General features: G+C 37.7%; 1 protein-coding gene across 1 annotated transcript in view; it reads left to right on the top strand.

Moving 5' to 3' along the window:
* The window catches only part of Dcp1a (decapping mRNA 1A), a 60,544-nt gene that overhangs the window by 3,694 nt on the left and 33,768 nt on the right, over positions 1-23,082 (top strand). The window contains exon 3 of the mRNA XM_010643047.3: positions 1,952-2,079. Coding sequence (XP_010641349.1) covers positions 1,952-2,079 — 128 coding nt within the window. The remainder of the gene's footprint in view (positions 1-1,951; positions 2,080-23,082) is intronic.

Raw genomic sequence — 23,082 nt, forward strand, 5'->3', positions numbered from 1 at the left:
TGTTTTTTGTTGTTTTTTTTTTTTTTTTTAGAATGCCTAGATTATTCATAATTGCACATTTTTTTATCTTAAGAGAATTAATTATATTAAAATAATTAGATTGCAACTTTATGCTGTAAGGAAACTTATAGAATATTATACTCATGGAGTAGTTGCTTTCTGAATTCCTATGAACATTTTGTTCAGATAGACAAAGTTTCTGTCTCTTTTGTTCTAGACTTAAGGTTCCTGCAGCAGTAGTTATTACTTTATCTTTTAAGGATTGCCTTTCTCCTTTGGTGCTAATTAGGTTTTGTTGGCCGTCTGATAGTCCACCCTCATTTTGTAGGGTGCACTTGTTTTCCTACTTTTACTTGGCCTGAATTCTCTCTGCAGAGCCTGTTTCTTTTCCTCTTCAATAAATCTTTGCTACCAGGCTGGGGATTTAGCTCAGTGGTACTGTTCCTGCCTCCCAAGTGCACGGGTTTGATCCTTGGTACCAGGAGGGAAAAAAATCAATTTTACTACCATTAAAAAATATATATTTTTTCAAATAGTCTTCTAAATTTTAGTGTAAAGTGTTAAGAGCTTTTCTAAACACTAATCTTTAGTATAATAAGTTCTTTGGTATTTATACACCAAGTTCTTCTTTCTTTGATACTTTGTTTCCTGTTAATCATTTTCTTCTTTCTTTCAAAAAAAGGATGTCTTCTTGCTCAACCCATTACTTCATTAATTACTATTAATTATTCTTTATTAGCAATATAAATCTCTAGGAACACTTAACTGATATTTGGAAAGTACTTTGCAGGCTTTATTCTTAAAATAGAACAGATCCATTGATTGTACAAATTGTGAAATTTAGTAGCGCAGTGACTTGATCCAGTTCATGGAGGCTTATATGGCATTGGTTCTAATGAAGGAAGACTCAGGAGACTCTCTTTGGGAAATATGAGGCCGTTTTGTGTACCTGGGATATCAGGTACCAGGGTATCAGAATATGACTTTGCAGGAATCAGTTAGTATAAATAAAGTATGGTTTTGGAATAAAAAAGCCTAAAGCTGAATTCCAAGTACATGTGTTTACTTTGGGCACAGGCCTACATCATGCTGAACTTGTTTCTTAGTCTATAGATTATTCTCTCCTATGTATCCCACAGAGAAACAAATGAAAAACTATGAAGAATTAGATACATGTGAGGCATGTTCAAAGAATTGTGTACTAAATCCCTTGATATAGAAACTAAAGCCATTTCTTATTCTAGGAGTCAAGTGATTTTTCCATGTAACTCAGCAGAACTATGTAAAAACTTATTTGATGTTAAGGCAAATTGTTCATGTAATAGTGAGGTGAGGGGTCATTGCAGCCAATTCTGTAACATTTAAAATAAATGAATGATACTTATAAATATCTATACTGTGTATCTAGGATACGTTTGTGAAAAAAAATAAGAGCAAAATCTCATTTACATGGATCTTATACTCTAGTTGGAGAAAGGTAACCAGTATAAAACAATAAGAGGTGTGGATAAAAAGAGACAGGGTAGCATTTTTGAGGTTGGGAACATTAAAAAGGATAGTTCAGTGAGAAGGTGACATTTGAGCATTGCTTGCTGGAGATGAGATGGTTGTGTGGATTTGGGGGCAGTGGTCCAGACATAGGTCTTCGGGTATAAACACACCTTCATAGAGAGTGGCCAGGAACCCAGAGAGGTCAGAGCAGAGGAAGCAAGGAAAGAGAGGTGGAAGAGTGGGGTGTGGGGTGGGGTCATCAGATAGGGCCTTGTTGACTTTGGCCTTCACACTGAGAAACTTAAAGACATCTGAGCAGAGGAGTATGATCTGACTGAAGTTTTCTGTTTATAATTTTAGGTGCTTATAATACTGTATAATGCATTAATGTATTTGTTCTTTTTTGAAATGAAAATAAGGTAACGAGGTAATTATGGATTTTTCTCCTATTAACTCTAAGGTCAGCTTCACCCTACCATGGTTTTACCATTGTCAATCGACTGAATATGCACAATCTAGTTGAACCAGTGAATAAAGATTTGGAATTTCAGCTCCATGAACCATTTCTTCTATATAGAAATGCAAACTGTGAGTATATCCGTTTACATTTAATACTAAAGGGCTTTGGTTTCTGCACACTATTTTTGGAGTTCAAAATTATATACTGGCCTATACTGCTTTTTACAATTTTACATGAGTGTCTTGATGATTTCATACTTAACACTCTTGTATATAATAACATACTGTTATTTCAGTTAACTGTATATTAGCATTATATTTCTGTTTTATGAAAATAAGTTTTCCTCCTTATTTTAGCCCTGAAATAAGGAGCACTGAACTCCGCCGCCCATGGCCGTGCCAGTAGAACTTAGTTTGTAAGAAACAGACAGAAGCAAACACTGATGCTTCTTTCCAGAGAAGTACCGTGTATGCCCTGGATAGAAATATTTTTTAATTGTTTAATTGAATGACTACTGGGTACCTGTGCCATGCCCACGGCTGCTGTGCTCTAATGTTAGAGATGCATAATGGGGGGAAGTCTGTAAGTTAACAGTGACTCGGAGATAGGTGAACACTCATTTAGAAAGTGAGGGTTGTGAATCTTTTCCTGCTTCCTACTTCAGGGTCTTTTTGGGTATTTTACAGCCTCTAATAATGATTAATGCAGTCACCAAAACTAGAATAGCCCTTTAAAGAAAGTACAGTATAGTCTGGTGTGGTGGCGCACCCCTGTAATCCCAGCATTCAGGAGGCCGAGGCAGGAGAATCACTGTGAGTTTGAGACCGGCCTGGGCTATATAGTGAGTTCCAGGTCAGTCTCTACATAGTGAGAAACTGTCTCAAAAAGCCATAAAGAAAAAGGAAGGAAGGAGGGAGAGAAGGAAGGAAGAGTATAAATGTTCCTCAAGCTCGCTGACGTTACTTCTTGATAAGCCCAGTGCTTCCTTTTTTTTTTTTTTTTTTTCCGGGGATTGAACTTGGGTCCTTGCGTTTGCAAGGCAGGCAGTGGCACCACTGAGCTAAATCCTCAGCCCTTGTTTTAAGTGCATTTAATATACCACCATGTATCATAGCTTAACAACACAGTACACTATAGAGTATCAGTAGTTTTTGTCCCCTTGTGATCACGTGTCTGACCGGGATCTGTGGCTGGGTGCTTCTGCCAGGATCACAGGAGAGTGTCATACCATGTAGCACTAACCCAGGGAAATTCAGAATTCTACATACAATTTTTGCTGATTGCATGTCACTTCTACACCTTTGGAAAGTCAGAAATCTAAGTAGAGGGCTGGGGATTTAGCTCAATGGCACTGTACCTGCCTCTCAAGTGTAAGGTCCTGAGTTCAATCCGTGGTACCAGGGGGGAAAACAATCTATGTTGAATTGTGGTAAGTAGGGAACCATTGAGTTCCCATATTTCATTATGGGTAATGAAAGTACAGATGATAGAAGATGGAAGAAGGCAGTCAGTTTGTTTTGGCATTGACTTTCGGTATATCAGAATTCAGTACAGTGGCAGAGTGGTTGTGCTCTCCTAAGTAAATTATTGTTGGAGGAAAAAAAAAGAAAAAGTAAGTTATCGTGTTTGTGTTTCCTTTGGTTAAGAAGTAATTAGTATTGGGGCATGTCTTCAGTATAAAATACAAAAAGCTAGCCAGGGGCCAGGGATTTAGCTCAGTGGTGCTGTGCCTGCCTCGCAATCGCAAAGTCCTGAGTTTGATCCCTGATATCCAAATAAAAAAAGCTAACCAGGTGTGATGGCAGGTGGCTGTAATTACATGGAAGCTGAAGTGGGAGAATCACAAGTTCAAGGCCAGTCTGGGAAATTTAGTGAGACCCTATCTCTAAATTTAAAAACAGACTTAAGAGGGGCTAGGGATTTAGCTCAGTAGTTCTGCTATCTGCCTCACAGGCTCAAGGACCTAAGTTCGAGCCCTGGTACCCCCCCCCAAAAAAAATGACATCAAAAACAGACTAAGGATGTAGCTCATTACTTGCCTGCTGTGCAAAAGGCCCTGTGTTCAATCTTCAGTACTACTAAGGGGTGCGGCGAGCGCACGCGCGCGCGCGTTTGTGTGTGTGTGTGTGTGTGTGTGTGTGAAGCTATTAATTGTTTTATATGTTCTTTAATTTCCTGAATGAGAAGTAGCAAAGCCTGTCTTTAAAGCTGGAAGCCCCAAATTCTTACTCATTTTTTTTGTTGTTGGGGATCGAACTTGGTTCCTTGCATTTACAAGGCAGACAGCTGGCACCACTGAGCTAAATCCCTTGCCTCTCACTCATTTTTAAGTATCTAAGCAAAACAGAATCTATTTCTTTTCAGTAAGCTGCTTGTCAAATAATTACCTCTCAGATTTTAAGTTCTGTAGATATATTGGATGTTTTTTAATACCTATAAGTTTAGATGAATTTTATTTAAACTAAACTAATATTAACAGCAGAATTATTTCAGATGGCTATTTTCTTTGTGCTGAACATTCCACTAAGGAGGAAATTCTACAAGAGAGCACAGATTTTTTTTTTTAAGTGAAGTTGGCTTAATTCGGGGATTTAGCTCATTGGTTTCGCTGCCTGCTTTGCAATCACAAGGTCTTGAGTTCGATCCCCGGTACCCCCCCAAAAAAGTGAAGTTGGCTTAATTCTCCTTCTTATTGCCTAGAAACTTAGTCTAGCCGTTGCTACTAAATAGTAAGGAAAATGACCAAAAGACCCTGGACCTAATTACCATTTAGCAAACGTCTGAAGTAAATTGTATTTCTTTCATCAGCAAAGGATCCTGTGAAATTGAAGTGTGACATATAATTGCACCATGATTAGCCAGAGCCTAACTTTCCAGGACTTCAGCTATGTGGGAATATTTCTGTAGTCCATGTGTAGAAAAAATGAGAGCAAATTGTAAGAAAACAAACTAATACTAGGTTTTCTTTTGTGAAACTCTAGTAGATAGCTAAACTAATCTGGAAACAACATAAGCATGTTAATATCCTGTAACTTTAGCCAATTATAGTGTCAGACTTTGTTAGTGAGACCTTAAATCATCTCAAGTATTTATTATTATGTTAATTAGAATATTCTTCGGGAGAAAAATAAACTAATATATTTTCTTTTAGAAAGATTTTCAAATGGTAGAAACAAAGATTTCCTTTGTTGAGCAGAAAACTTACTAAACCAGATCTTTTCATTGGGGAAAATATTTGAAGAAATAGCTCTGTTGGCGAGAAATGAAAAGAAAGCATACAGTGATTTAGGGAGTGATAAGGCCTCTCTTGAATATGTGTTTTGTCTGCCTTGTTTTATTTATTCATTTTTTTATTATTATTTATTTTTGGTACCGGGGATCAAACTCGGGTACTTGCACTTGCAAGGCAGGCGGCAAAACCACTGAGCTAAATCCCCAGCCCAGTGTTTTTTGTTTGTTTGTTTGTTTGCTTGCTTGTTTTAGTGCTGGGGATCGAACTTGGGACCCTGAGCTTGCGAGACAGGCGGCAGAACCACTGGGCTAAGTCCCCAGCCTTAGTCTGCCTTGTTTTAAAAGTAGAAAATAGGGCCAGGGGTTTAGCTTAGTGGTTCCACTACCTGCCACGCAAGTGCAAGGACCTGAGTTGGATCCCTGGTACAAAAAAAATTTAAAAAAATAAAAGTAGAAAATAGTCTTGTTAGGTCAGCAAGCTTATGAGTTGTGTAGGAATTTTTTCTTTGAATAAAAAGTTAGTTACTGTCTGATTATTTCTATGAGTAATTATGCCTGATTCTATTCTTCTGTCATGCTTCTGTGAGAAATATCACCAAGACCCTGACCCTTTTAACTACCTCTATATCGAACTTCTTGCATTCACATCATGTTTTAGAGTTAATGTTAATGTCGAACTATAACTTATTTCTTTTTTTATTTTTAGTTTTTTATTTATAAAAAGTACCCACCTACCCACTCTACTCCTAAGAAAAAGGCAAACATCTCACTGAGAAAATTATGTCATCAAGGGTTTAAGTTTGGTAATTCTCTCAAGTCTTTCAGAAACTCTTCATATTTATTCTGTACAAGGACCTTTCAGCAACCTAAAAAGGCTTCAAATAGGGCTTCAATGAAGTATGGGGAGGTTGCAGATTATGTAGTTATAGAGCAGTTATGATGTTCAGTCACCTTATCTCTGATTCCCAACTCATAGAGAAGAAAACAAGGGACCCAGAGACATAGTAACTTGCTTACAAGTCATAAAAGCAGTAAGTGGGAGATACAGAATTAAAATCGAGGACTGTCAAGTCTTCAAAGCCAGTATTCTTTCCATGTACAGCAATAATAAAATAATGTAATTTGTCAGTCCATATTCTAGAGCAGTGCTGTCAAGTAGAACTATGCAATGACAGAAAAGTTCTGTATGGGTACTGTCCAGTATAATAGCCATCAGCTAGAAGGGGCTGACTAGTAAGTGCTTGAAATGTGGCTGCTAGTATAAGTGAGGAATAGTTTTTTTCTTACTTTAGTTACTGTATTTGAATTTATGCAGACATATACTCTCGCAGCTATCATTTTGGACAATGGAAGTCTAAAGTATGAATCTACTTTAACACATTCTTTGTTGTGCCTTCCCTGAATGGAATAACCACTTAGGAAGTTCTGTGTTAGATTTTTATGCCTCTCATTTAGTCATTCCTTTTTGAAACTAATAAATGATTTCTAGATGGAAAAGTTGCAGAAAATATATCTGAGGATGCTTTTGCTATGATAACACTGTTTTGGCATGGAATTTGGTTTGTAGACAAGTACTCTTCTAGGCTTTGCCATTTTACTAACCTTGGATGACTTACTTAAAATACTTCTCTGACCTGCTTGTCTCATAAGGGACTCACGAATATAAGATATTTTACCAATCAAATACCTTATAAAATATCATAGGCTGTGTCTTCCTCCTAGACAGAAGCCGAATCTTGTTAGTAAAACAATCAGTTACGCATTGCACAGGTTCTTTTGTAACACAGGCCTCCTGTAGTGTGCTGCTTCCTACTCCTGACTACTGTAGTCCCATAAAGGCAGCGGACTTTGTGAGTGTGTGTGTGTGTTCTTTTTTTGGTACTGGTCCTTGGGCTTGCAAGGCAGGCACCAGAACCACTGAGCTAAATCCCCGGCCCTTCTTTTTTTAATGCAGTGCTAGACCTAAAGCCTCACATAACTATTACCACATACCTAGCAAGCACTCCACCACTTAGCTACATCCCCAGCCTTCTAAACTTTTTTTTTTTAACTCTCATTTTTTATTAGTCCATGTTTGCAGTATGTAACGATGGCATTCCTTGTGGGGAGCTGGCACATTACATAACACATCTTAGTTATTTTCCCATCTTCTTCCCCTTCTCCCTCCCTTCCATCTCTTCGTCTTCCTCCTTGTGCAAGAGAGCTGTCTAGCTCTTTATTTTCTTTTACCTATCTTTTATCTTGCTCTTTATTTTTTTGGTTTCTCATATAAAAAAATTGTGTGATATTTAAGCTTACGTGTCTGATTTATTCCACTAACACAGTGGTCTCAGTTTGCATCCATTTCCCTACAAATGACTCAAGTTATCCATCTTTATGGCAGAGTTGTATTCCATTGTGTATAAATGCCACATTTTCTTTGTCCAGTCATTTGCTGATGGGCATATTGGCCACTATTTTGAATTGTGCCCAACTCTTGAACTTCATAATTAAAAAAATATGGGCATCTTGGCATGGTGGGTCTTGCCTGTTATCCCAGCCACTCAAGACTCTGAAGTAGAGGAATCACAAATTAGGTCAGCCTGGGCAACTTAGCAAGACCCTATCTCAAAAAGGGGGGCAGGTTATAGCTCAGTGGTAGTGTTTGCCTAGTGTGAATGAGGCCCTGAGTTTGATCCCCAGCACTGCAAATAAATAACATACTATACATGCACATGCATACACACATGCATGCAAACAGAAGCCATTCTGACCAGTAGGTCATGGCATTACAAAGATCTTGCTGTATAAATGGGCACATTATCACCAACCTACTAATCTGTTTTCAGCTGGAATCTATTCTACTAAGTAACTGGATTATAAAACTATTCCTCGGAGACTCTAAACTTCTAGGAGAAAATATTCAACTCCTGTCCAGCAAAATCAACCCCCCAACAGACATTTAGAAATGCTATATAAAATAGCAAATGTACGACTTCACCAAAAAGGAAGTGGGGGCCTGCATCAAGGTGGAAACTAAGCTAAGCCATGCATGATGGGAAGCTGAAGCAAGAAGATTGCAAGTTTGAGCCCAGCCTAGGCAACTTAATAAGAGCCTATCTCCAAATAAAAAGTAAAAAGGGAATGAGATTGTAGCACAGTATGAACACCATAGGTTCAGTCCCCAGTACCGCACACACACACACTGAAAGCTATCCTGGGAAATATATGATCTGACACTGCTGCCAGCTGTTCTGGAGCTCTTGGAGTTGGGAGCACTCCTTAATATAAGGGTGTCATTATAGTGTATAAAGGGTCAGGAGATGGTCTCGTGAGGGCTGGGATGTAGCTCACTGGTAGAGCACTTGCCTTACATGTGTGAGGCCTTGGGTTCTGTCTGCAGCAGCCTCCAAAGGAAAAAAAAAAAAGGTCTCATAATGAGCTATAAATATTTGTCCTCAACCTTGGGTTAAGACCTGAGGTTAACCTCAGGTCTGTCTATCTCGGTTTGAATTATGGGCTACAAGGGAATGTCTCCCCTAAAAATTGTCGCCATGGGGAAAGATGGCGAAAGCTACATCACCATGTTTACTTTCTCCCACAGCTCTAGACCTGATGAAAAATTAGGTGCAGTTTTAGTAATCACAACAATAATAATAATTACCGAAGCAGCCCAGTAAGGGGAAAGATCAACTTCATACCATGACCTTCCCTCTACCATTCATTTGGATAATTTTTACTCAAACCAAGAAATCAACATAAAATTTCTCTAGGATACCTGACAGAAGCAAATACAAATTCCTTTGACAGGATACATCCTTAACCCAGGTTGCCCAAGGAGTCTCACAAATAAGCTTCAAGATCCAAATTACTAACTATTGTATGTACGGAAATAATTCAGTGAATGGGATAAAACAACCCTTCCCAAAAATTTTAGGCAATGGAATGACGTAATGAAGAGGCCAAAATGTAAGAATCAAATGTCATGAAAAATAACAAGTAGATTGAGAAATAACCAGTTAAAACTTACAGACACTAACATTTAAATTGCTGAAATACACTCTGCCTAGATTCAACAGTTGATAGTGACCGCTAAGTAATGTTGGTGAGCTAAAAGAAATACCTAAGGAAATCCAGACTACATTTGGGGGTGCACGGTACTGGAGCTCTAACTCGGGACCTTGCACTTTCGAGGCAGCGGGTGGCACCACTGAGCTAAATCCCTGGCTGTAAGACTACATTCTTAAAAGGAAAAAATTGAAATAGGACAGAGAAAGTAGAATTATAAAGTCTAGTGTAATGGGTAAAAATTTCAGAATGATAAAATGATTTGGAGAGAAGCAGTATTTGAAGAGATTATGACCGAGAATTTTTCAGACTCTGTGAAAGACATTCTCAGAGTTAAACAGTAGAATAGGCTGCAAGCTTAATAATAAGAATCAATACACACCCTGTCACATTATAGTGAAACATCAAAGGCAAAAGGAAGGAACCAAAGGCTGCCTGAGATGGTCTTTACACAGGAGCACCAGTCAGACTGACAGCACACTCCTCAGAGAATTGAGGAAAAAGCAATTCACCAACAAATCAGTAATTTCAGGAACAGACATAATGAGGCTGTAGAAGCTTCTAAAGCACCCTTATCCAGTGCAGTAGACAGTAGCCATTGAAGCTCTTGAATACTGGAAGTGTTGCTAATGCAGCCAAGTTTTTAATTGCATTTCATTTTAATTAAACTAAGTTATGAATCTTTTTAGCTTCAGTGGATTTACATTTAGTGCAATTCCAAAGGATATAATTCAGGAAAAAAAATTGAACACATAAAGAAGGCATGAGGTGTAAAAAGTAGCAGTAAAGACTGCGCCTGCCTCACAAGCGCAAGGTCCTGAGTTCAATCCGCGGTACCAAAAAAAATTAAAATTAAAAATAGTAAAGAAAAGGAGGCAAATCAAGATAAGCACTGAGTATATAAAGCAATAAAATGTCTGGCTTTGATAAAGGTACTAAAAACAAGGTGAAAGCCCAAGTTGAAATGAAAATGCTAGACAACGGTAACATAAACTCAGACCTAAAAGAATCCCAAGACAGAGATTGTGAGGCTGAGGATGGAGCTCGTAGCTTAGTCATAGAGCACTAGGCTAGCATATGTGAGGCCTTGCATTCAGTTCCCACCATGGAAAAAAAAAAATCAGGGCAATCACTGCAGAACAAAAATAAGATACCTTAGCTTTCAAACCAGTACAAGAAATAAGTAAGTAAAACTTACTTAAGGTTAAGTAAACTCGGTTTGCCAGTAAAAATACCGAGATCGCATAGACGTATAGCCTAAATGCAGTTTGTTAAAAGTAGAGGATAGAATGAGATCTGTTGGGCAGGGCATATTTTAACCAAAAAAGGCTGATGTAATTGTTAGTCATACATGACTGGCAAAAGCAGTTTGAATAAAATGTCTAACATAGCAATAATAATTATAAATAGTCCAGAAAGTAAAGCAGCTTTGAACTAGTATGCACCTAATATATGTCCAAATTACACATTGCATGTTAAAATCCTTGATTATCATAAGGGATTGGGGGGGGTACCTGGGATCTTTATATATTAGATTTGGTGTCTTTTTTTAAAAGATAAGTAATAATTTCAACAGACAACTTTTCAGGTTTCCCCTGTCCAGCACCTTTAAGGCAAGTATACTCCTGCTGAATGCACTTTCCTCATTTAAAAATGTTCTCTGGAATCCCAAGATAGTTTTGGGAATTTGAACAAAATCTTTTTCAGTTTTCCAAACTAAGTTAATATATCCTGAGTTGTCTTTTACCTGGACATTTTAAAACAGTAACTAGTTTGCTTTGTATGAAACAACTTGAAAATAATAGGTAGATAAAACCAAATCTGAAATTTCCTTAAAAAAGCATTAATGACTTATACCTACTACTCTTCAGCCTGCTTAACAACAAAAATGAAAAAAAAAAGTCAACTACCTAATAAATACAATTGAAAATAAAAATATTGTTACTACTTAATAGTTTTTAAAACTTACCTGCAAAAGTCGTAGAGAAGTACCCTTTTGCTTCCACTTCGCTTACAACTTTGCCTTTATATCGGGCATCAGTCTCTTGAGAGAGAACGTTTTTAATTAAAATTAGATCACTCGAAAAAGTAGAGAGGTTCATTTCCATAGTGTTGAAAATGCAGCTGCTACATTGAAATTTTTAATAGAAGAAATGCAGTAACATGTGGTGTGTTTTGTTTTGTTTTGGCTTTCTGCTTGTCCTTTCTGAGTTCAAGGGCAATACTCAGAGCAGCAGAGATGATAGGTGGCTATTGCCATTTAAAACATCTTCAGACTTACAGCACAGTGCAAGAAATTTTCTTGCAAGACAAATTTATAATTTGTCAAGGCAAAGTTTTGCTTCCAAACTAAAAGATAACTTATAAACAATAGAAGTTCCACATTCCACGGTTCGTTCTTTGTGATCTTTAGTTCAGCACAGTACTTCCCTTGTAGCCTGAAGAAAAGCAGTCTTCCCCCATCAGCTGCAACACTGCTCTGGTGGTATGAGTTTGTAATCAGTGAAGGAGAAAGGATCTGTGGCAACTGCATTAGTCTGGCCTTACTGGACGAAGATAAGTAAAGAGCCCGCTGTTGCTACATTTATAGAAGACGTAAAAAAAAAAAAAAAAACACCATGAGAAAATACAAACTTAGACTGAGAAAGGCTGAGTGTGATGCTCAGAGGTCAGACATTAAAAATATGTATTGTTCCCTTTGTAGGCCACTGCTTCATATTTTAGTAGAACCTCTACCAGGTAACTTCTTGGTGATTTGTTTTTTAGTCCAAAATTTTAGAATTTCCAAAGATGCTTTTTATTGCAGTTCACTAATTACTATCCTTTTTTTCCTTCTAAAATAGTATTTTCCAATAAAAGCCATTTTTATCTTTACTTTTAATGCTTTTGCTTGTTTTTGCTTTTATTTTGAGGTAGGATCTTGCTGGATTGCCCAGGGTGGGCTCAAAATTTGTGGTCTTCCTGCCTTAGCCTCCCAGAGTGCTGATTTAGAGGTGTGCACTGCCCACCTGGCTTGATGTTATCTTTTTGAAATTTTTTTATTAGTATGTGTTTGCGCTGCGTGATGATTACATTGATCATGGAGAGTTGGTTCGTGTGCACAGCACATCTTAATCCTTTCTTCATCCCTCACCCTCCCTCTGGTCCCCTCTCCCACCATCTCTTGCTCCCCTTCCCTTTTACACAAGCTCTGTCTCCCTATTTCCTACTGTTTATCTTTTGTTTTGAATTATATTCTGGGTTTCGCACTTAAGAGAAATCATGTAATATTTAAGCTTGTGTGTCTTTTACTTCACTTGACATCATGGTCTCAGTTTGCACCCATTTTCCTACAAATGACTCAAGTTTGTTTTTCTTTGTAGCGTTTTTCTTTCTCTTTTTTTGCAGAGAACCTTTTGATTTTATTTCAGAAAGTACACCAGGTCACAAAACTAAGAGCAAGTTTTTGTTCTTTAAACAAATTTGTTCTTTCAAATTTCAAAGTCTGCACCAGAAATTTTAAATATAAAATCCAAAACTGAAACTGTCAGTACTCTATTTTGCCAGTGTGAAGTGCCAAAGTATTCTTTTCAGTAGTACAAGTGTATTTATCCCTAAAATTCACAGGGATAAGAATGAGTCAGTCAGGGCCGGGGATTTAGCTCAGTGGTTCCACCGCCTGCCTCGCAAGCATAAGGACCTGAGTTCAATCCCTGGTACAATAAAAAAAGAATGAGTCAGTCAGGGCCGGAAATTTAGCCCAGTGGTTCCACTGCCTGCCTTGCCAGTACCAAGAAAAAAAAAAAAAAAGGCGTCAATCAGTGAATTGCGGTTTTAATACTTGCATAATTAAACAATTTAGCAGAAAACACAAAGCACTTCTTTGATGGAAATATTATTGTTTATGGTCAATGCTAAACCAAACTGATATTCACTATATTCTCAAATTACCAAATAGGATATTGTAAAAAACTTGATTTTAAGATGCTACTGTTATTACTGTCCATAAGGTAAATGGTCAGCCTTCCCTAAAACACACACACACACACGCACACACACACAATTCACAAATTTTTTATTCTCCCCTGCTCTATAACATTTATAAAAGGAATTTGTGATCACTTACGGACTATTTTAGTGTCAAAGTGGGCAAACAAGAGGTTCTGTTTCAGAGCATATTGCCGTTATTGCTAGATTATCCAAAGGCATTTGAAATATTAAAACTTGAGCTAGAGATTTAGTTCAGTGGTTCCAGCAGCTGCTTCGCAAGCACAAGGACCTGAGTTCATTCCCCAGTACCAAAAAAATAAGAAATATTAAAACTTGTCAGAACATTTATATTATTAAACATCATATCATAAGGATATATATGTATATCATAATGATAAAGTTGTATTATAGTGACAAAGTTCAAATTGTGTCAACATTTTCTTGACATTATGTCTTTTTTTGAGAATTCAGAAAACAAATTATAATTACTTATATTTCTTGACAGAAATATGCTGACCTGTAGTGTATTAGGCTTTCACCTTGTTTTTCCACATGATGTTCAATATGATTGGCACAGAATAACCACAAAGTCAAGAAGACAGAAGCACCTGTGAAGTGGGCAAAACAAACCTCAGGTCTAGGCCCTCAGATTCAGCACCCTGGGGATCCAAGCAGATCTGGGATACTTATGAAGTCACTATTTCCAGGCATGGCTAGCTTTCGCTTTTTAAAGAGAAGCACAGGATAAGCATTTGCTGTCAACATTTTAGAACTGGGACGTTTTACACACACACACACACACACACACACACACACACACACACAGAGATGTCTTTGGCTGCATAGCACTTGGATTCTTGTGATTACTGTGTTAGCCAAGTTCTGGGTAGAACTTCCCATCTGTAATCTCAAACACTCTGATACCTCTTTTGCCCGGAAGGCATTTGAGCTTACAATTATAATTTGTATTACTTATTAGTAAATTGGTAGAAAAATATGTAAAGTAGAAGTTAGAGAAGGACATAAAAGAAGCCCTCCTCCCCTTCTACCATAATCTAGTCTGTTTCCCAAAGCCCTAGCTATAGATTTCTGACAGCCCCATAAGCAGGAATTCAACTACATGAGCCCAGAGGCCATGCCCCTCCATCTCTCCCTTAAGAAGCATAAAAATGGTAAGATTTGTGTGGAACACCAGTATGAATAGATGACCCGGGAGTCAGATGCGTCCAGCATTTTGTCACACCATAGTTATTTGCAGCACGTGCTTCCAGAAACCCTGTCTGAGGAACAGTTAGTACTCTGTGGCAATAATGTCAGAACCCTAGTGTGATTTACTTTTATTTGGGATTGCCCTTCATTTAAAAATAAGATTTTGATAGGTAGGACTGTCTAGTCATAATGCTATTGGGTTTCTTTTCATCATCCCGCCCCACCCCCAAGATCAGGGTCTTGTTGAATTGCCCTGACTGGACTCAAACTTGGGATCCTCTGGCTCAGCCTTCCAGAGTGCTGAGGTGACTGGCTTGTGCTGCCACACCCACACCCACACCTACACCTACACCCAGGTTGGATCTGTTAATCACTGGAGAAGTTCGGAGGACATTTCATGTATGTGAATCCTATACTGAGATTACAATGTTTAAAAACTGAAAGCAGTATTTCTATAAATGTCTCCTGACTTGCTTTGGTTTAAAGAAGGGAACCAAATTTTAAAATTATAAACTGAGGTGCATTTTTCAATTACCTAGCCTTAGTCTTTTAACCAGTATTCTATAAATAGATACCACCATGTAAATTTTGGAAATGGAGCTCTTTCTTTACCACATTAATAGTAGGTTTCCTGAAATGAGTGATCTCTTGGCCCAAAGGAGTAAGCTGCTAAGGGAACCAGACCACATTACTTGTAGATACACAGCATTTCTTTGCCTGCCTAAGTGTTTGCAACCTTCCAAAATCCTGTGTTATAATCACAGGCCACTCTCCATTCATATCCTCCTCACCCTGCTGTGTGTGTGTGTGTGTGTGTGTGTGTGTGCGCGCGCGCGTGTGCGCGCGCCAGCCTTCTGACTGGGGGTCACTAGGCTTATACATGTTTCAAAGAAAATGATGTGTTTCAGTGCTGATGTTGAGTTATAAGACTTCTAAAGATAACTGACAAAAATCTCCTACACCACGGAACAAACACACAAATAGCATACTTTAAAAGCCAAATACACTTTTATATTGCCTTTACAACCAGAAGACCTTTCTCTGATATAAAAAATGATATTCTCTGGCTAGTGAAAAGGTCAATGTGTTTTTTTCTATTTGGCACCACATTGAGAAAATTTCTAGCCTCTTCAAATCCTTTTAGAAAATAGGTCAGATCTAAATAGTTAATGAATCAAAAAGACATCATGTGCATGAGAATCATTCCCAGCTCTGTTTTGGAAACATTTCACAGCTTCTTGAGAAGTCTCCAGGGATTCCACAAAGTCTCCAGATTAATTTGAATTTTTTTGATCTTGTGTGTGCCACACTCCTCTTTAGATGAGAAGCTAATTATAACATTGAATCATAATATGTTGCTGGGTCTTCAAAAAGGATTCACTAGGAAGAAGAAAACTTCCCCTCTGCTTTTAAAATTTTCTAAATACTTAATCCAAATACCTTTTGTCATTGGTATTTTTCACACCTTCAGAAGAAAAGGTCCTTTATTTGAAAAGCAAGGGAACCATTTGATGTGTAATATTCTTGCCTGCATCTTGATATTTTTCATGGATATCCACCCCTGAATCCTCCGGCATAATCCTTAACTTTTCAACAGTCTGTTCCAACAAATTATATATATAACCGATTTGGGACTAGTGGTCACAGTGTGTGATGGGTGTTCATTCACTAGTTTGCATTCATCTTGAGAAAAAGCCATTTATAATACAGAATGCCCTTATTTACAATAGCAAAATAATACTAAAAAAAAGTATTTTGCCAAAAGCTTAACTCCTCTGTAGTATAATCAGGGAAAATATTTCAGGATGTCTCAGACAGTAAATTGTTGGCAGAATATTTTGGGCCTTTGAGGGTAAATTGTCTTAAGGGAAGGATACTTGCTTTTGGTTAGAGACAAGGTCCTCTGCAGTTTTGGCTATCTGGTGAACTTATCTGTCTTTCCTCACTAGTGGCAGTGACAGGCTTAGTGGCAGCTCCCTGGGCTTTCTTGCCGGTTGCACGCACTGAGCATTTGATTTTTGGCAGACAGAGCTGATTCCTGGATGCGTGTCTGAACCTCTACAGGTCTGCTTCTGGCAGAATTGAGTGTGACTCTTATCCTTTACCCATTAAGCTATCACTGTGGCTTCCTTATCTTTATTTCTCCAGCAAACATGCCTTTGAAAGTGTTTGGCTCCCTTTTGGCAGTTTATTTGATAATGTACAAGTATAGAAGCATATATCTTATTTTTAAATTGTTAGATTTCCTGAAGGAAAAAGAGAGGACTTAAGTGAAAATTTATCAGAAGTTGATGGTTCCAATGGACTTACTTTGATTTTCAGTAGAGCGCTCTCCTAAGAGTTTCAGAATTCTTAGGGAAAATATATTTAGTTGCCTCTGTTGTCATCTCTGAGCCTGCTATATTACATACAGTAAACTCTTTCTCATCACCATAAATCATAAGGATAGATACACGTGCACACATACATATATAAGGTGACACACACGCGCACACATAGTATTAGGGAAAAACCAGAATCTTTTCTCTTTGGACTCAGTGTTTTGGCTGTTCCTTAGCCAAGGTTGAAAGAAGCATATTTAAAAGAAAGTGGCTGCATGTAATTGCCATATATGGAGTCTTTTCAAAGATCCAATCTGATTTACTGTATGTTGGAACAAACGTTAGCTCCTAAGAGCATAGCTAGAGCCCTGAATTAGATAATGTTTAATTTTTAATCTCATCTGTAATAAGGCTGCTTGTGTTCTTCTGTTGAGAGTTCAAAGCTGACTTAATTTGCTGCTGTGTATCATGTAATACATCCCAGAATTGCTTGTTATTCATTGGATTTTGATTCTGTTTGAAGTACTTGGAACTATGGAAATTCTGTGAACAAAAGAGGCACTGAAAACATTCCAAACATGGGAAGCTAGTCACAATAGGCCAAAGGCTCAGAGGCTGACTAGTCTCGGCTTCCTTCAGGTATGAGCACCTGTGTGACCCATGGCCAGGGGAGTCCAAAGGTTTAGGACAGTTTTAATGTGATCAGAGATCTTCCCTACCAGAGAAGCCCCCTTGTCAAATTAGGGGGAATTTTTTTTTTCTTCGTCATCATTATTCATTAAAATGAAGCTATTTGCTGGCTGTGTACGTCATTGTTTTAGTTCACTCTATAGTAATATAGAAAAAGATTCAACTAAACTTTTACATTCTATTGAGAATTTTTTAAGTTGTGATGTGCCATGAAGTCTTTTCTGAGCTAATGACCTTAGTTCAGTATAAAATGGTGACAAATTGATGGCACGCATGTTAATTTGTTTTTCTTTCAAAATAAAAGATGTTAATATAGGACTTGTTTTTTCTAAGGTAAAATCTCACTGTTCAGATTTAATTGAAGTGTTGTCACTTTGAGATAAATAAGTGGGTTTGCGGTTGCAGTGTGGGCTCTCATGTCTAAAAAGCTCACCATCACTTACATAAAATATATGATTTGCCAGTAAAATAACCAAACAGTGGTTTTCTAAATTGATTTTTTTTTTTTTTTTTTTTTTTTTTTTTTTAGAACCCAGAGAAGGCTGAACAACATCCCAAGCCATGTTTTTTTGAGACAGGGTCTTGCTAAGTTGCATGGAGTTGCCTCAAATTCACACTCTCTACTTGAGTCTTCCAAATAATAAACAGATGTATATTGATAACATCTTTATAATTGAGGCAGGGGATTTAACTCAGTGGCACCACACCACCTCTCAATCACAAGGCCTTGAGTTCGATCCCCAGTACTGTTTAAAAAAATTTTTTTTCACAAGAGTTTTCATTTATTTTTTGTACTAGCATTTGTATTTCCTATAGTGTATGCTTTCTTTAATGTGAAGTTTTAACTTAATTGCTAAATCAATTCTTTGCTTTAGTCATCAAGCATAATTGATACTCACTGACTTCTTACATCTATGAAAAGATTTGATGTTATTTTAATGCAGTGAGATTTAGGCAGGTGGTGTGTAGTGGCAAGACAACTGGAATATGAATGAGAATATCTGCGTTCTATTATGATCCTGAGACTTATTTTTTTCTCTGATCTAATAAGTCACTTAGTCTTTCCTGTAACCTTATTTTCTAACCATAAAAAATGTATAATGAGGCTCCAAGCATAGTGGCACATGTGTGTGATCCCAGTTACCAGAATACTGAGGCAAAAATCTAAAAGTTGGAGGCCAGCTTAGGCAACTTAGTGGCACTCTCTCTCAAAATACAAAGGGCTGGAGATGTAGCTCAGCGGTAGAGCACTTGCCAGGCATGCGAGAGGCCCTGAGTTCAACCCCCAAAACTCCCCCTCAAAAAACTATGAGACTTAGGATCAAACAAAATGGCATTAATTTGTCTTAGCCTCCATCTCTCTGCTAAATGCAACCCTAAAACCTAGAAGTGGTAGAAAAAAATAATCAGGAGAATACTGAAAGGTAGAAAAAGGAAAGCAGTATGTCCTAGGACCTGCAAGTGGTGGAATAACCTGGCAGCAGAGTATCTTGCAGCCTCTTATCCAAGCAAAGAAGAGGACCCAGGCCTGGTGTTTCTTGACCTCCAACCTAGCAACACAGGTGGCTCAGGTGGACCCATTCCTTTCTGAGATTGGATGGGACTTTGCCACCAATACTAGGTAAGCCAAGCCAAATTGGCAGAAAGGACTAGAATCCCTACTGATACTGATAAACCGTAGTCACTGGGAAGCAGCTCTCCCTCCCTTCCATGAAGTGGGCAGGGGAGAAATGACCAAAGTGGTTCACATCACAGCAGCCTGGCCTGGGAAACAGATTTCAGCTATGAAGTCCATAGGCTCCCTTTGCTTCCTAGTGGCAACAAGTAGCCGGGCCATAGGAAACTTCACTAATCCCTCCAAGCAGAACTGACTGAGAACCTACGAACTTCCCACTTCAAGAAATTAGGAAGTGCAAGGTCCTGAGTTCGGTCTCCGGTACCAAAAAAATAAAAATAAAAATAAATTAGGAAAAGAAGAGCAAAATTAACTCAGAGCAAACAGAAGATGGGAAGGGGTCGGGGATTTAGCTCAGTGGTTTCGTTGCCTGCCTCGCAAGCGCAAGGACCCAAGTTCAATCCCTGGTACCAAAATAAAAAAAAAAAAAATCAGAAGATGGGAAGTCATAAAATAAAAGCTTAAGTCAGAGACACTGAAAATAGAGAAAATTGAATTTTTAAAAAGCCAAGCACAATGGCACATGCCTGTAATCCCAGCACCAGATGCCTGTAATCTCGAACCCAGCCTGGGCAACATAGTGACTCAGTGAAACCCTGTCTCAAAATATAAAAATTTTTAAAAGGACTGGGGATAGATATAGCTCAGTGTAAAGGCTCTGGATTCGATCCTCAGTACTAGAAGAGAGAGAGGGACAGGAGGAGGACTCAAGAAAACAAAAGCTTTTTTTTAAGACAATGAAATTGATAAATTATTAGCAAGACTAACAAAAATGAATAAGTCACAAATTGTTAGTATCAGGAGTGAGATAGATTTTTTTTTTAAATCCCATTCCCCACCTTAAGCCAGGAGATATTTTAAATCCTGCAACTTTGTTTGGGTGTGGTTTTTTGAAGGCAGCGTCTCACTATATAATGCAGGCTAGACTTGAACTTGAGGTGATCCTCCTGCATCAGCCTCCCAAGTGATGGAATTGCAAGCATATACACCAAGTCTGACTAAATCCTGCAACTATTAAAAAGGTAAAAAGACCTCGTTATGAACAACTTTACAGTCACAAACTTGATAATTTAGAAAAAATTGAACAGTTTCTCAAAAGCAAAAACTATAGAACTCAACCAAGATAAAATAAATAATATGAATAGTGCTGCAGACATTAAATAAATTGAATTTGTAACTTAGTGAAAGTTTCTGAAAAAGAAATCTCCAAGCCCAGGTGGTTTTACCCGAGAATTCAAAAGAGGAATTGGGCTGGGAATTTAGCTCAGTGGCTCTGTGCTTACCTGCTAAGTAACAAGGTCTGGAGTTTGAGTCCTGGTACCCAGGGCAGAAAAAAGAATTAATCCTAGTTTTACAGTTTCTTCAAAAAACTAGAAAACTTTTCAGCTGCTTATTTTGCTTTTGTGTTTGTTTTTACAGTAGGGGGATTGAACCTAACTTTCTTCTGGGCTACATCCAGCCCTGTTTTCTGTTTTGTTTGTGTTTGTTTCTGATTTTAGCAGTCTTGCTAAGTTTGAATTTCCCTCAGGGTAAGGGGAAAAAATGAGAACCAAGACCTGTCATGTAAAGGTACAAAATCCCAATGATGAATGTAACTTTACTGTATACCTAGAATGTACCAACAAACTCAATGAGGGGAAAAAAGTTTGAGTTTCCCAATCTGGTCTTAAACTTGCAGTCCTCCTGTCTCAGCCTCTCAGAGTCCTGGTACTACAGGACTCCCACCACAACTGTTCCCCCCAGTTCAAATGTATTTATAAGGTCAATATACCCTGATAACCAAACAAGGCAAAGACAGTACAAAAATAATAATAATATAACCATGCATAGTGGTGCATATTTGTAATCCCAGTAACTCAGGAAACTGAGGCAGGAAGATTGCAAGCTTAAAGCAAACCTAGGCAACTTAGTGAGACCCTATCTCAAAATTTATGGATGGGAATGGTAGCATACTTCTGTAATCCCAGCACTTGGAAGGCTGAGGCAGGAAGATTAACACAGGTTTGAGGCCAGCCTGGACTACTCAGTAAGAGCCTGTCTCAAGGAAATTATACATAAAATCAAATGTAAGAAGGGCTGAAAATTAAGCTTACTGATAGAATACTTGCATAGTAGATGTGAGGTACTTAATTTAGTCCCAGGTACAAATCAATAATTTTTATGAACTTAGAAGTACAAAAATCCTCTGGCAAATATTGGCAAATAAAGTAATTCAACATTGAAAATCTATGGACATTTCACAGAATAGTAAGTACAAATGTCCAATAAATTTATGAAGAAATGCTGAACATTGCTGGCCATTAAGAGAAATTAACACTGAGATTCCATGTTACGGAAGCAAAAATGGCCATCATCAAGAAATCAAATAATAAATGCTGGCAAGGCTACAGCGCAAAAGGAACCCTTTTGCATTGTTGGTGGGAATGTAAACTAATACTCCACTGTAGAAATCAGTAGGGAGATTCCTCAAAAAACTAGAAGTAGAAATTCCATTTGACCCAGCAACACCTCTCCTTACAGATTAGACATCATATTACAATGATACATGCACACCCATGTTTGTAGCAGCGTGAGTCACCGTAGCTCAACCTTAGAAGCAGCCTATATATGTCCACCATGACATGAATAGATAAGGAAAATGTGGTATTTACACACAACAGGTACCACTCTCCATAAAGACTCACTTGAGGCATTTGTAGGGAGATGAGTGTATCTGGGTCCAAGTGTACGAAGTACAAGTCAAAGTGAGCCTGACTTTGAGCCCATTATGAAGTGAAATAACCTAGGCTGTTTCAAGATTTAGTTATTACAGGTTATGCTGCTATGAACATGGGTATGCATGTGTCACTGTAATGTGTCTTTAACTCTTTCTGGAACATACCTAGTAAGGGAGTTATTTGGATCAACAAGCTAAAGAAAAAAATAGAATAAACACCATGTGATTATTTTTGACACAAATAGCCATTTATGATGGCTATTTATGATAAAAACCCAAGGCCTATTTATGATAAAACTATCAAGTTTTTATGATAAAAACTTGATAAAAACTATTTATGATAAAAACTATCAAGTTAGGGATAGAATCATATAGTCTCACCTTGATAAAGAACAGCTACAACAACTTGAAGCTGACATCTAATTATGGAGAAAAACTAAACACTTTCCTTTTGAAATCAAGAATAAGTCAAAGACAACCATTCTCACCACTGCTATTCAACATCTCACTGAAAGTTCCAGCCACTGCAGTGAGTCTAGGAAAAGAAATATCTACAGATTGGAAGAGAAGAAATAAAGCTGTCGCTATTCAGATGACATGAATGTCTTCGTAGAAATTCCTCAAACTAATACATGAGTTTGGTAAGGTTGCCGGATATGAGATTAACACACACAAATCAGTTGCATTTCTACATTAACTATGTAGAAAACTAAATACCTTTTATAGTCAAAGCAAAATCTTGGGCCAGGGATTTAGCTCAGTGGTGCTGCTGCCTGCCTCAAAAGCACAAGGACCCAAGTCCAATCCCCAGTATGAAAAAAAAACTTAATACATTTTATAGTCACTCCAAAGTAAATTACTTCGGTATAAACTTCACTAGTGCTAAAAATTATGAAATACTGATGAAAGAAAGAAGATGTAAATGGAGAGATACATTGCCTTTGTGTTAAGGACTCAACATAGTAAAAAATGTTATTTCTCCCCAAATTGACTTGTCAGTTTAAAACATTTCTTATCAAAACCCAAGCAAGATTTTTTGTAGGCAGATAAGTTTCTAAAATTTACATGGAAAGGTATAGGCCCTAAAAGCTAATACAATCTTGAAACAAGGTAGAAGCAAATACTCTACCCAATATTAAGTTACTATATAACTGCAGTCATTGACACAGTGTGGTACTACCAGAGGGATAGGTATATGAATTAATGGGACTGAATAAAGAATACAGAAACATTGATCTCCAGTACCAAAAAAAAAAAAAAAAAAAAAAAAAAA

The sequence above is a fragment of the Fukomys damarensis genome, unplaced genomic scaffold (assembly GCF_012274545.1).
Source record: "Fukomys damarensis isolate Sample0158 unplaced genomic scaffold, DMR_v1.0_HiC HiC_scaffold_28, whole genome shotgun sequence".
Lineage (NCBI taxonomy): Eukaryota > Metazoa > Chordata > Mammalia > Rodentia > Bathyergidae > Fukomys > Fukomys damarensis.